The sequence below is a fragment of the Neofelis nebulosa genome, chromosome 3 (genome assembly GCF_028018385.1).
Source record: "Neofelis nebulosa isolate mNeoNeb1 chromosome 3, mNeoNeb1.pri, whole genome shotgun sequence".
NCBI classification, from domain to species: Eukaryota; Metazoa; Chordata; class Mammalia; order Carnivora; family Felidae; genus Neofelis; species Neofelis nebulosa.
The window spans coordinates 39,609,772-39,625,225 of record NC_080784.1 but is presented as its reverse complement, the minus strand read 5'-3'; the positions used below and the strand labels follow the sequence as shown (position 1 = coordinate 39,625,225).

General features: G+C 38.5%; 1 protein-coding gene across 20 annotated transcripts in view; it reads left to right on the top strand.

Annotated features, from left to right (window-relative positions):
* The window catches only part of PSD3 (pleckstrin and Sec7 domain containing 3), a 747,126-nt gene extending 734,358 nt beyond the window's left edge, over nucleotides 1–12,768 (top strand). For 17 of the 20 annotated variants that reach the window (XM_058720427.1, XM_058720429.1, XM_058720426.1 and 14 more), the window contains one exon: nucleotides 12,432–12,768. In XM_058720427.1, the coding sequence (XP_058576410.1) occupies nucleotides 12,432–12,647 (216 nt within the window). In that variant the 3' untranslated portion in view covers nucleotides 12,648–12,768. The remainder of the gene's footprint in view (nucleotides 1–12,431) is intronic. The other 3 variants (XR_009259079.1, XM_058720432.1, XM_058720434.1) reach the window with 3 other exon arrangements.
* Nucleotides 12,769–15,454: the final 2,686 nt, after the last annotated feature.

Sequence of the window (15,454 nt, the reverse complement as noted above, 5' to 3'; positions counted from 1 at the left end):
CCAGTTTATCTTTTTCAGGATTGCTTTGGCTACTCTGGGTCTTTCAGGGTTCCATACAAATTTTAGGATTGTTTTATCTAGCTCTATGAAGACTGCTAGTAGTATTATTTATTGCATTAAATGTATACATTGCTTTGGGTAGAATAGACATACTAACAATGTTTGTTCTTCTAATCCATGAGCATAGACTGTTTTTGCATTTCTTTGTGTCCTCTTCAATATCTTTCATAAGTATTCTGTAGTTTTGAGAGTACAGATCCTTTACCTCTTTAGTTAGGTTTATTCCTAGGTATCTTATTGTTTTGGGTGTAATTATAAATGGGATGGATTCCTTGATTTCTTTTTCTGCTGCTTTATTATTGCTGTATAGAAATGTAACAGACTTCTGGGGCACCTGGATGGCTCAGTCAGATAAATGTCCAACTCTTAATTTTGACTCAGGTCAATTTGACTCATGGTTCATAGGTCCGAGCCCTGTGTCAGGCTCCACGCTGACAATGAAGAGGTCCTGCTTGGGGTTCTCTCTACCTCTGTCTCCTCCCCTCTCCTGCTTGTGTTCTCTCCCTCCCTCCCTTCCTCTCTTTCTCTCTCTCAAAATAAATATATAAACTTTAAAAAAAGAAAGAAATGTAACTGATTTCTACATGTTGTGATTTTATATCCTGTAACTTTGCTGAATTCATGTATTCTAGCAGGTTTTTGGTGGAGTCTTTCAAGTTTTCTACATAGAGTATCATGTCATCTGCAAATACAAAGTGTTTGATCTTCCTTGCCAATTTGTATGCCCTTTATTTATTTTTGGTGTTTGATTGCTGAGGCTAAGACTTCTAATACTATGTTGAATAGTAATAATGCGAGTGGGCATCCTTGTCTTGTTCCTGACCATAGGAGAAAGGCTTTCAGTTTTTCGCCATTTAAAGATGATATTACCTGTAGGTCTTTCATATGACCTTTATGATGTTGAGGTGTGTACCATCTACCCCTACTTTGCCGAGGGTATTTATCAAGAATGGATGCTGTGTTTTGTCAAATGCTTTTCCTGGATCTTTTGACAGTATCATAGGGTTATTATCCTTTCTTCTATTAATGTTGTCTATCATATTGATTGATTTGAGAGTATTGAACCAGCCCTGAAGCCCGTTAATAAGTCCCACTTGTTCATGGTGAATAATTCTTTTAATGTACTGTTGAATTCAATTTGTTAGTATCTTGTTGAGAAATTTTGCATCCAGTTTCATCAGGGATATTGACCTGTACTTCTCCTTTTGAGTAGGGTCTTTGGTTTTGGTATCAGTGGTTTGGTAATGCTGGCTTCGCAGAGGGAGTTTGCAAGCTTTCCTTCCTTTGCTATTTTATGGAATAATTTGAGAAGAATAGGTATTAACTCTTCTTTAAATGTCTGGTAGAATTTCCCTGGGAAGACATCTGGCCCAAGACTCTTATTTGTTTGGAGATTGTTGATAACTGATTTAATTTCTTTGCTGGTTATGGGTCTGTTCAAATTTTCTCTTTCTTCCTGTTTCAGTTTTGGTAGTGTGTAAATGTTTTTGAATTTGTCCATTTCTTCTAGATCACCCAGTTTGTTGGTATATAATTTTTCATAGTATTCTCTTATAATTGTTTGTATGCCTGTAGTGTTGGTTGTGATCACTCCTCGTTCATTCATGATTTTATCTATTTGGGCCATCTCTCTTTGATAAGTTTGGCTACAGGGTTATCAATTTTGTTATTCTTTCAAGGAACCAGGATTTAGTTTCGTTGATTTGTTCTACTGTGGTTTTCTTTCTGTTTCTATATTATCTATTTCTGCTCTAATTTTTATTATCTCCCTTCTTCTGTTGGATTTAGGCTTTATTTGCTGCTCCTTTTCTAGCCCCTTTAGGGGTAAGGTTAGGTTGTGTCTTTGGGACCTTTCTTGCTTCTTGAGATAGGCCTGAATTGCAATGTACTTTACTCTTAGGACTGCCTTTGCTGCATCCCAAAGGTTTTGTTCTGTCATGTTTTCATTTTCATTGGCTTCCATGTTTTTTTTTCCTTTAATTTCTGGGTGAACCCTTTTCATTCTTCAATAGGATGTTCGTTAACCTCCACATATTTGAGGGCTTTCCAAGTTTTTTCTTGTGGTTGATCTCAAGTTTTATACTGTTGCGATGCAAAAATAGATATGGTATGATCTCAATCTTTTTGTTGAGGACTGAGTTGTGACCCAGCATGCAGTCTATTCTGGAGAATGTTCCATGTGTACTCAAGAAGAATGTGTGTTCTGCTGCTTTAGGATGAAACCTTCTGAATATATCTGTTAGATCTGTCTGATACAGTGTGTCTTTCAAACCCATTGTTTCCTTGTTGATTTTCTGCTTAGATGATCTGTCCATTACTGTTAGCTATTAAAGTCCCCTACTATTACAGTATTTTTATCAATGAGTTTCTTTATATTTGTGATTAATTGATTTATATATTTGGATTGGGGGCATAAATATTTACAGTCATTAGATTCTCTTGATGGATAGACCCCTTAATTATGAATAATACCCACTTCCTCTCTCGTCACAGTCCTTGTTTCAAAATCTAGTTTGTCTGATATAAGTATGACTACTCCAGCTTTCTGTTGACATCCATCAGCATGATAGATGGTTCTCCATCCCCTCACTTTAAATCTGCATGTTTCTTTTGGCCCAAAATGAGTCTCTGATACTTTAGGAGAGGGTTGAAATTTATTTATTTATTTTGAGAGAGAACGCAAGTTGGAGAGGGACAGAGAGACAGAGAGACAGAGAGACAGAGAGAATCCCAAGCAGGCTCCACTCCATCAGCGCAGAGCCCAACATGGGGCTTGAGCTTATAAACCATGAGATCATGACCTGTGTAGAAGTCAGACAATTAACCAACTGAGCCATCCAAATGCCCCAGATCTGTGTTTTTATCCATTCTGATACCCTGTATCTTTTGATTGGAGCATTTAGTTATTTAAATTCATAGTGATTAATGAAAGATATGTATATAGTGCCTTTGTTTTACCTGTAGAGTTGGTGTTTCTGGTGATGTGGTCTCGTCCTTTGTGGCCTTTGTTGCTTTGTCTTCCTCTTTTCTTTTGGTGTTTGTTTATTTGTTTGTTTTGTTTTGTTTTCTCCACTCAAAAGTCCCCCTTAAAAAATCTTGCAGGGCTGGTTTAGTGGTCAAGAACCCCTTTACTTTTTGGTTGTGAAACTCTATCTCTTCTATTCTGAATGACAGCCTTTCTGGATAAAGAATTCTTGGCTGCATATTTTCCCATTCAGCACACTGAATATTTCCTCCCACTCCTTTCTGGCCTGCCAAGTTCCAGTGGACAGGTATGCTGCTAACCTTATGTGTCTATGCTTGTAGGTAAGGACTTTTGTCCCTAAATGCTTTCAGAATTCTCTCTTTATCTTTGTATTTTGCAAGTTTCACTATGATATGTGGTGGTGTTGACCTTTTTCTGCATCTCAGTTATAGCATTTTTTGAATTTCATCCTGACTAATTTTAGGTCTTTGATCTCTGCAGCAAGAATTTTTCTTTTTAGAAACAGATATATTGCTTATATCTGTTTTGAGCACATCCTTGACTGTGATTTCTTCTTTACCTTTCTTTTGGGGAGAATTACTCTGTGTTGTCATTTTGGTTAATTACCTATCTTTGCCATGTTTTAAAACCTTGTTATGTTTCCTGCACCTGAGATTAATGCTATATTAAAGGGTCCATATACTGTCCAGGGCCTGGCACTTCAGAATGTTTCTAGTGTATGCTGTGTGCACTCTGCTGTTGTGTTTTGACTGCTCTTTCCCAGTGGTCTGTCCTCTGCAGAGATCCTCCTTGCTTGCAGTGTGGACTGTTCGGACCTTTACCTAGGTATGATTTGATTTATTTGTTAACATGACACTGGAAAAAATAGTGGAAAAAAAGCCTGACCCTAAAATAAGAGAAAAGGAAAGAGAACAACACCAACACCAACACACACACACACACACACACACACATAAAAAAAAAAAAAAAACAGAGAATAAGAAAACTATAAGGCTGATCCAAAGAAAGAGAAAGGTGGGAAAAAAGAAGAAAAAAGAAAAAAAGAACCCTCATCAAAAAAAGAGAGAGAGAAATGAAAGTAAATGAAAAAAACAAACAAACAAGAAACTTTGAGCCTGATTCCAAAAGAATAAAAGAAGAAAGAAAAAAAAAAAAAAAAAGAATAAATCTGGTCCTAATTCCACCAGAACTGCAGATGTCCTTTTGAAGGACTCGATTTTTAGTATACAGGGTGCTACCTATGGTGGTCTTCTGGAGCAGGGGCTCACTGCATTGGCTCAGAGTCAGTCCTGTCCCAGTTATAAGCCGTTACCAGGCACAGGGGGGTTGGGTTTAGTGTAAGGGGGCCCAGACTACACTGGGGGCCACTATGCTGCTCTCTGAAGTCCCACCATATTCGTGTTGAGCAGAAAATGGTCCCTTGGACTCTCTCATCCTGAGGCAGGGGTTTTCACACCTCCCACTATTTAGGCAGCCCTCACAGACTGCAAGGGCAGTCAGCTTGCCCTCTGCCACAACTCTCCTGTGTTTTTTCTTTGACTCGTGGCTGGGATATAAAACCCGAAGTCTGGCACCAGGCAGATCTGCTCCCCTTCTCTGAAGTAGAGCCTCTCCACACTGTGTTTGATGTCCTTGTCCCAGAAAAATGGTCCCACACCTGCGCAGTGCACAGAATCTACAGCACTGCTAAAAGCAGCAAAAACATTATATGCCCTCTGGGTGTGCCTCTGTCCCCTGCCAATGAAAGGCCTTGTGCTTATGCCCACAGGGTCTTTTGTCTTTGGAGAGGCAATATACCATCTTCCAAAAGTACTCCAGGAAGGGGAATGTTGTCTCCCAGGGTGTCCGTAGATTCCTACACCACACTAAACACTCCAGGACCAGCTGCCTTCTCCTCAGGAGCATGCGCCACAGCTCTGCTCCAGAGGAAGTCGTGCACTTCCAAAACCTCTTGAGTTTGAGCTCCAGATGTTGTTTGCAAATAAACCTGAAACACTCAGTGCTTCTTGCACCCCAGTCTGTGGTCCAAAAAGGTTTTCCTCTTGTGCAAACCTGACACCACACTCTTTCAACCCTCTTTTTTTCTCTTCCTTTGTCTCTCCAGGGAAAGGGTTACTTCCCCTCTGCAACACCACCGTTTTCTCTCCCCCAGTTCACTTCCATATACCTCTCACCTGCCACGCTGTCGCCCTCAACTGTGGAGATCCTTCTTCCGGTCTGCAGATCCTTTTCCTGGGTGTTCCAAGTTATCTGACCTCAATACAACTGTGTTTAAGGAACAAGGAACTCCCAGGGTCCCCCTGCTTCTCTGCCATCTTAACTCCTCCCCGAGACTGTTAAAGTTACATTCATTCCCATTGCTCTTTAGGGCTTCATGCAGAGCTGTGTTTCTCTACTCAGAGACAATCTTTTTTGTTAGCCCCAATCTAGATAGATAGAGATTTACATATTTGAATGAATCTGTAATCTCAGAAGAATATGGCTGAAACCAATACTCACAAATAGTTCTAAGATAGATGTTTTCTAAAACATTTTGAAGACAATTTGGTTTGGTGTTAAAGAATGCTACAAAACAAAGCTGCATCACTGGGTTTAGTAGCTTCTGTCCCTGTAAATCCTTTTAACCCGAAACCAAGCACAGCCATTTGGAAGTTTATAAATACACATCACCTTCTTTTCCTTATTTCTCTTAACAACAACTGAACACTTATTTTCCAATCCTCTTTCATCCTTAGCTTTTGCTTTGTCTTTGTTTTTCATCAGTGCTATTCTTTTTATTTGTTGACTGACACATTGATGTAATTTATTTGGGACAATAGTTTTGCAGGTTGAGCTGTAGCATGAGTGTTTGAAATGGTTTTTCCTTCATTTATTTTTCAGGTGAATTTTCCTAGTAGTATCAGTTCCTTCAAAGACTAGTAGAAAATTGGTCCTATCATCTTCTCTCCTTTTGTCCCCTTTCAGGTCATCTCAAAAATTTGTCTTTCATACTCCTTTTATTGCATAAATGCCCCAGCTTCATGAAACTGGGGCATCTGGGTGGCTCAGTTATTTAAGCATCCGACTTTGACTCAGGTCATGATCTCACAGTCCATGGGTTCAAGCCCCATATCAGGCCCTGTGCTGACAGCTGCTTCGGCCTCTGTGCGCCCGCCCCCTCCCCGACCCTCCCCCTCTTGTGCTCTATCTCAGTCTGTCTCTCAAAAATAAATAAATGTTAAAAAAAAATTTTTAAGGTAAATACCCCAGCTTCATGAAATAATATGCCTTCTACGGGTTTTCTGAATCTATTTTCAAACTGCCTTTAGATCGTTTTACTAAAGGTTGTTCATATTGGGAGTACTTTCCTGTACTTCAATCTTGCCACCAAGAAGTTAGGAAAAGATTAAAATAATAAATTTTTAGAATGAATATGACATTAGAACTAGTATGCCCTTTATTTTTTTATTTCTTTATTTTTTTCTGATCCATGCTTCCTTTATTCCATGGCCAACCACCATGCTGTCTCCACATCACGGTACAAAGACTGGCAATCATTCACAATCCTGCTGTACAACAATCTGAGGCTTACAGTGCATTTAAGGCTTTTAAATTTGAAAAGAAAAATGAAAATAAAACCAAGGAACCCCCAAACCCAAACCCCCAACCAAGATGATCAGTGTAGCAATTTTTAAGTGTCTTCTGTTTCTGAGGCTTACTCGGTGCAGCAACAGTGTCAAAACCCAAGTAACTCCTAAACTGAAAAGATTAGTTTAGTGAAGTTTTAATTACATAAATTCTTAAAAGCATAAACTTGTGATTCTTTTTTTTTTTTTTGTCTTGGAAATGTTATAACAAAATTTTAATAGCAAAGCATAGGAATAAAAACATTAACAAAATGTATTCAATCATTTACATTACAAACGAGGGGTCTGCAGTTTGTCTTGTAGCCTGACAAAAGAAAACTACCCATTAAGAATCTATGCACAATGCAATTGCAAATATGTACAAGTACTTTAAAAAAGCCCTACAAGGAGGTCTTCACAGAAGGAAAGTCAGCTAGGCTCTGTGTTAGACCAACCAGACAATCAAAGTATTAAAACTCTTCTCCCACAGCCTGGCCATTTACGAGCGCGGTCCCCGGGGGGTGGAGCCCCTCTAGGTGGAAGGGGCTGTACACAATGACATAGAACTTTACGCACAATACCTGGACAGACTAAAACAGTTCATATCTCACGAACTGCCTAATTCCTGAAGAAGGCGCCTTGATCATACCTCATTTACCGCGAACACACGAGTCCTCTGTTTCGCACATGCTTTAACTGGTCAGCAGGAATGGCGTGACAGCCATAGGAGAAGTGCCCGCCTTTTGGTGTTCTAATCAAAGAGCTGATGAAATCCTAGCCTCCTGTATCTAGAGGCCTAGGCTCTTCTCATTCACACAGCACGCTAAACTGAACATTGGTGGCAGCCAGCGTCCCTGCATGGCAGGAAGCGGGGAATGGGAGCTGGGCGCCGGGCGCCGGACCTTCGGTTTTCCCATGCTGTGGGGGGAATGCTCACGCCTGTTGCCCCGCTGTCCCCACCAGTCACGATTCACTTATGCAGGACTCAGCCCTCTCCCCACCAGTGTTCTCAGTATTTGACATGCATCTCTTTTTCGGCCACTGGATTCATGGGTTCGATCCATTTGTGAAGCTGTGATAGAATATAACCGGAAAACTCAGGTGACGGGAATTCCTTTGCTAAGCTTCATTCACAGACTGATCTCTTCCCCCAAATAAATCAGTCCAAGGGTACTTTACTGGAATTATCATGAACAGGTTCATCCACTGGAACCATGTAAACATGACTGGAATATTCTTGATCAAAAGGAAACTGGGTTTTTTTAAGTGTAAATTTATTACTAGTCAACAGAGTTTTAATATTTTGATTGTATTACCTTTGATCTAGTATGCCCTTTAGATGTCTGGTTAATCCCCCGATTTCACTGATGCACAGACTGATGTGTAATACTGATGACATTTTTATTACAAATGCCCTTACTAAGCCTTTTTGTAGCTTTCAGAGATAAGCTTCGTATTTTATTCATTTACTTTGTTACTTTATTAAGATTAGAATGTGTATCAGTAATGCTTTTAGCTGCATTTGACAATGCCTTAATGGCTTAAACCCTAAGGATATTTATTATTCATACTTAACAAGATATTCAGAGGTGGTAGGGAATCATGGAGTTGGATCCAGCTCATTGTATCATCAAGAACCCAGGCTGTTTCTTTCCATTTTTCCTCAAGTTAGCATGTGGTCCTTTTGTCTTCATGCCTGTTGCCCCGGTGCACAAGGTACCATTATAGCAATCACATGCATGTCAAGGAAGAGATAAGAGAAAAGGGAGCTTGCACCTAAAGCCTGGCCTCTTTATGAGAAAGCCAGACTACTTTCCCAGAAGCTCCCCATTAGACTTCTCCTTACATCTCATTGGCAAGACTATCACATGATCCATCTTAGCTGCACATGGGGCTGGGAAAGCATTCATGTTTTTTAGTGGGAGTTACCTTTGTAGTGGGAGGAACATAGGAGTAGAGGAGGTTGAAAATGCCTTTAAATTGGTTACACGAACAGCCTCTGTCAGACTAGTCATCCTAAAATATATAGATATAGATATAGATATAGATATAGATATAGATATAGATAGATACATATAGATACATATATATATACATGTATATGTATCTATCTGTATCTATATCTATATAGATACATATATATATACATGTATATATACATGTATATATATATGTATCTATCTGTATCTATATCTATATCTATATCTATATCTATATCTATATCTATATTAGGTATAGATATATATATTCATATCCAGAGAGAAAATATATTCTTAAGACAATGGGTTCTGGATTCAGATTTCTTTTTTTTTAATTAAATATAATTTATTGTCAAATTGGTTTCCATACAACACCCAGTACTCATGCCACCCAGTACTCATCCCTCCTCAGTGCCCATCACCCACTTTCCCCTCCCCCCATCAACCCTCAGTTTGTTCTCAGTATTTAGAGTCTCTTATGGTTTTCCTCCTCCCTCTCTGTAACTTTTTTTTCCCCTTTCCCTCCCCCATGGTCTTCTGTTAAGTTTCTCAGGATCCACGTATGAGTCAAACATATGGTATCTGTCTTTCTCTGCTGGCTTATTTCACTTAGCATAATACCCTCCAGTTTCATCCACGTTGCTGCAAATGGCCAGATTTCATTCTTTCTTATTGCCAAGTAGTATTCCATTGTATATATAAACCACATCTTCTTTATCAATTCGTCAGTTGATGGGCATTTAGGCTCTTTCCATAACTTGGCTATTGTTGAAAGTGCTGCTATAAATATTAGGGTACATGTGCCCCTATGCATCAGCACTCCTGTATCCCTTGGGTAAATTCCTAGCAGTGCTATTTCTGGGTAATAGGTAGTTCTATTTTTAATTTTTTGAGGAATCTCCACACTGTTTTCCAGAGTAGCTGCACCAGTTTGCATTCCCACCAACAGTGCAAGAGGGTTCCCGCTTCTCTACATCCTCACCAGCATCTATAGTCTACTGATTTGGTCATTTTAGCCACTCTGACCAGCGTGAGGTGTTATCTCAGTGTGGTTTTGATTTGTATTTCCCTGATGAAGAGTGACATTGAGCATCTTTTCATGTGTCTGTTGGCCATCTGGATGTCTTCTTTGGAGAAGTGTCTATTCATGTCTTCTGCCCTTTTCTTCACTGGATTATTTGTTTTTCAGGTGTGGAGTTTGGTGAGTTCTTTATAGATTTTGGATACTAGCCCTTTATCTGAGATGTCATTTGCAAATATCTTTTCACATTCCATCGGTTGCCTTTTAGTTTTGTTGATTGTTTCCTTTGTAGTGCAGAAGCTCTTTATCTTGATGAGGTCCCAATAGTGCATTTTTGCTTTTAATACCCTTGTCTTTGGAAATGTGTCAAGTAAGAAATTGCTGTGTCTGAGGTCAAGGAGGTTTTTTCCTGCTTTCTCCTCTAGGGTTTTGAGGGTTTCCTGTCTCACATTCAAGTCCTTCATCCATTTTGAATTTTTTTTGTGTATGGTGTAAGAAAATGGTCTAGTTTCATTCTTCTGCATGTTGCTGTCCAGTTCTCCCAGCACCATTTGCTAAAGAGACTGTCTTTTTTCCATTGGATATTCTTTCCTGCTTTGTCAAAGATTGTTGGCCAATCCTGGGTTCTCCATTCTATTCCATTGGTCTATGTGTCTGTTTTTGTGCCAATACCATACTCTCTTGATGATTACAGCTTTATAGTAGATGCTAAAGTCTGAGATTGTGATGCCTCCCACTTTGGTTTTCTTCTTCAATATTACTGTGGTTATTCAGGGTCTTTTGTGGTTTCATACAAATTTTAGGATAGTTTGTGCTAACTTTGAGAAGAATGCTGGTGCAATTTTGATTGGGATTGCATTAAATGTGTAGATTGCTTTGGGTAGTATTGACATTTTAACAATATTTATTCTTCCAGTCCATGAGCATGGAATGTTTTTCCATTTCTTCGTATCTTCATTTTCTTTCATAAGCTTTCTATAGTTTTCACATGCAGATCTTTTATATCTTTGGTTAGGTTTATTCCTAGGTATATTATGGTTCTTGGTGCAGTTGTGAATGGGATCAGTTTCTTTATTTCTCTTTCTGTTGCTTCATTATTGGTGGATTGGAGTCAGATTTCTTGACGTCAAATCCCAGCTTTACTTCTTTGAAAACTCTGAGTTTAGACTTCTCTCTGCCTCTATCTCCTTTATTGTAAAACAGGGATAATAATGTACCAATTTTATATGGTTATTGTATTAATGACCTGAAATTAGCATGTGAGCACTCCATATAAACTACATTATCACCATCAAGCAAAGCTTGGCATCCCCACATAGATACTGACCAAACCCAGAGCAAGCTTAATTACTAGAAGCTCTTTCCCACTCTTGAACAAAAACAGTTTAAAAGAGTGACCTCAAGTAGCTTCAACTTCATAATTATTAACTTAAAACTAAGATGTACATAATCTCAGTCTGATCAGGAAAATCCTTAAAAGACTGACAGTCATAACAGAATTTGCCTGCATTTGTTGGGACAATTTATAACTGAAAAGTCATCTTGTTTAGAAATAGAACACTTTAGGGGCGCCTGGGTGGTTCAGTCGGTTGAGCGTCCGACTTCAGCTCAGGTCATGATCTCACGGTTCATGAGTTCGAGCCCCGCGTCGGGCTCTGGGCTGATGGCTCAGAGCCTGGAGCCTGCTTCCAATTCTGTGTCTCCCTCTCTCTCTGCCCCTCCCCCATTCATGCTGTGTCTCTCTCTGTCTCAAAAATAAATAAACATTAAAAAGAAATAGAACACTTTAGGGGTGCCTGGGTGGCTCAGTCGATTAAGCGTCCAACTTCAGCTCAGGTCCTGATCTCAGAGCTCATGAGTTTGAGCCCTACGTTGGGCCCTGTGCTGACAGCTGGGAGCCTGGAGCCTGCTTCAGATTCTATGTCTCCCTCTCTCTCTGCCCCTCCCCGACTCGTGCTCTGTCTCTCTCTCAAAAGTAAATAAACATTTTTTTTAATGTAAAAACAAAAGAACTAGAACACTTTGGGCTTTCTTATAAATCATTCGTGTGTCAAAGCAGTATGGTGAAAGTCTTATTTTGACTAGAATCCATCAAATCAAGAATCTGAGACCTATCTGTAATTTGCATACATATATGCATATATATATGTAGTACATAGTATAGTATACAGTTCTATAGTTTATAGACCTAGATCAAACCAAAAAAGCACCAATTAGGGTTAGAGAAAAAAAAATCTCTGCAATGTTCACTTCAGTTATTTCTAGACAAAGATACACAGAGTTAGGAGAATCTAGGAGCTGTTTAAATCATAATAGATACTCAAGAAATAGTTGATGAAAAAAAATTTGTACAATTGAGAAAAACATCAGAAAGTAATTTGAAGTTTTGTGAGAAACCATAGTGCTCTGAGAAATTCGTGATCCTAACATAAAAGCAATGGCAGGAAACCCAGAGCAGCTTCTACAGTATTGTTGTCATGTAGGAAACCAGAGACTGGATTCACCATTGACAGATTCCTCAAGTTGAATCTTTGTAGAGGGAGTAGGGAAGAGAGTAAACAACCATATCCGAGCTAGACTGAAGTGAAGGCCTAGGTCACATGAGGGAAGTTCAAGTGACTATACCACTGAGCCATAGGAGCCATCCACTTCCCCAAAACCAGAGGTTATAGCTCCTCCAGTTTACACCATTCTTCTGCCTGTGTGTTCAGGAAGCATGATTCTGCTATGCATTTATGAATAGTGTACTGACTACTATTCTTCTCTGACTTTCCTTCCAGAAAACCCGTTATGAAATTTATGTCAGCATTCTAAAAGAAGGAGGCAAGGAGCTCCTGAGTAACAATGAAATTGAGGCTGCAGGACTGAAGAAGTCACATTCAAGTCCTTCACTGAACCCAGATTCATCTCCAGTCACAGCCAAGGTCAAGCGTAATGTGTCAGAGAGGAAAGATCACCGACCTGAAACACCAAGCATTAAGCAAAAAGTTACTTAGAATCGATCTGTGACCAGGAGGTACTGGTCATGGAGCAAAACAGAGTTTTTCAAGATCTTTCTGGTAAACCCGTGAATATATTTTTAAAAAGTTTGTGACTAAATGGTGCATTAGTAACCTTTTCTATTGTATAGTTTTGTTAGTTTCTGTACTGATTGTCTCTTTGCTCTTGATTACTTTGCTTTGATGATTTTTGCTACTTGATGACTAATGCACCTTTTTTTGTGAAGGGGAGGGGGATCATGATTTCAGAATGAATTATGTGTCACTTTTTCTTTGTTTATTTTTTCTTGTTTGCACTCTGCTCAGTTGTTTTATGTATTGTCAAATCAGCTATTACACTTTTCTAAGGTTAAAAAATGTAAATCATTGTGAAACATTTAACTGGACAAACTTGGTAGTTGAGTAAATTCTAGCCAGGGTTAATATAAGCCTTTATACGTGAAATGTTGCTCAGTCACAGAGGTGGAATTGAGCACTGGCAGAAATTCAATTAAGAATTATAATTCTGGGAAGCAAGATGGTCCACTGTGATGCAGGTATGCATATATCTTTGCACTTACTGTTGAGTCCTGACCCTGCTGGAAACATAGAAAAGAGGGTGTTAACAAGATGGGAGGACTGGAGAACTAAAGAAGTGCATTAGCTTCCTTGAAGTGTTGATTTCATTTCAGCCAAAGAAGGAAATAGGAAGTGGAATCTTTTTGCCATTGAAGATTGTGGAAAAACGACACCAAGTTCATTTTGTTTCTTAAAGGGTGGTGGCAATAATCGACTCTTGGGGAGCTGCAGTAGTAGGCATGTGGCTGGTGTGCAGGAAATTATTACCTCACTTCAAGGTCTAGGCTAGGAATCCAGAATCATCTCTGTCTATCAGTACTCTGCCATTCAGGAATTATGTTCATATATATATATATATATATATATATATATATACACACACACACACATATATATATATGTATACACATATGTATATATGTATACATATATATATGTATACATATATACATATACATATACATATATACATATACATATATATATATATATATATATATATATATATATATATATATAAGCATGGTGTTATCTCCTGGTTGTAAAAATATTGGGGTCTTCTTAAAAAACATAATGTTGAAATGAAACCCCTTTTGTTTTTAACAAAACAAATTAAGAGGAAACAGTAGCTGCAGTTGTTCAACAATGTGATTCTTTAAAATAAATCTGAAAGTAATAATATCTAAATGAATTGTGGCTGGAAAACTGAGGAATCTACTGGTTGTATATGTAGAGTTAGTTTATTCTTATCTCATGATCTCTTTGATAGCCAGTTCATTCTGCTGCTACTGAACTTTCTCCTAAAAAAAGTACCTAATTTTAAGTCAGTATTTTCTATCTATTCAGAATAGTTACAGTCACGAATTTGTTCCAGTGCTGGTCCCTTTGAAATTTAGGGTGACAACATATTCTCGTGTAGTGGAAGAAAAAGTGAAAATTGAGCCCTGAGTTAGAACTTTCTGATTTTGAAACCTTGAATGTTTGTGATCCTTAAAACGATAATCTCCATGACTTCTGAACTAATGGAAAAACTTTGAATACTCTTTTACCTCCCACACAGTTTGCTCTAGTTCTACTCAGTTTATTAAAGGCACTATGACCAAAGAAACAGGGACTCTGCAGGAATAGCATGGTTCCAGTGAATTAGAGAAAATCTGCTATTAAACCATGGTGGTTTCTAGTAGTATATTGTTCTGATGTACCAGCACTTAATTATAAGATTAAGTAATTATAATCTTAATTATAAGATTAGTAATAACATTTACTTTACCTATATAAATGCCCATATTTGCTACTGCCCAAAAGAGAGAAACCCTTCTCTAAGGTTGTAGTTGCTTGCTTTGTGAGAAGTTTTTGCCATACCTTTGAAAAACTCACCCTAACCGTCTATCTTGTTTATGTAAAGACAATGACTAAATTTGTGTGTCAAAACCGAAAAACAAGGTAATTACGACATGGCCCCGTGCACCTGATTCATTTTTGTAGCTTCTGACCAAATCCAAGATTTGCACAAAGGAGAAATCATCTTTCTTCCTTGAATCTGAATAATTAGTGTGTTTGTTTTCTGTATAATATATTTATACCAAGCAAGAGAGAAATACCTAGCCATGTCATCTCTGAGCTTCAGTAACTAAAGAAAAATAAACATCCCTGATTGGCTTGAATGTGTTTGTCAACAGTGTGACTGTGTCTGTGTATATAGAATGTCTCTATGTATTTTACTTACAGTATATAATAGACATGAAATGGTACCATGCTACAGTATTTCTGACATTTAGAGTAGTTCTAAAATGCTCAGTTAGAATCAGCACCATTACAGCATTATTCCTATTATACAACTCACTAATGTTAGCTACAGGAATTTCTGGATATGCTAATAGATAAATGGGTGAGAAGGAAACTTTGAAGCTGTGTTTGCAGTTTCTCTTTTAAAAACAACTGCAGAAGGTTTTTCTTTGAGCCAGAATCCCAGATTGTCTTGGCATGATGTTGCCTATCTGCCCGGGATGGGTTGAGAATACCTCTGTCTGTTGTCAGTGCACCTAGCAGACCAAGAGTTTATCCAGTAATAGGAGGAAATGGCCCCTGATTCAACTAGATTCTAAGAGTCTTGCCCATAGCCAACCACATTTTCCTTTGTGATCATTTCTTTCCTATAGTATCAAGTCAGAAGAAATTGAAGACATTTCCTTTCACAGCTATTCCAAGCCTGCTCACCTCCTCCTTACCTTCTAAAGGTACTCCCC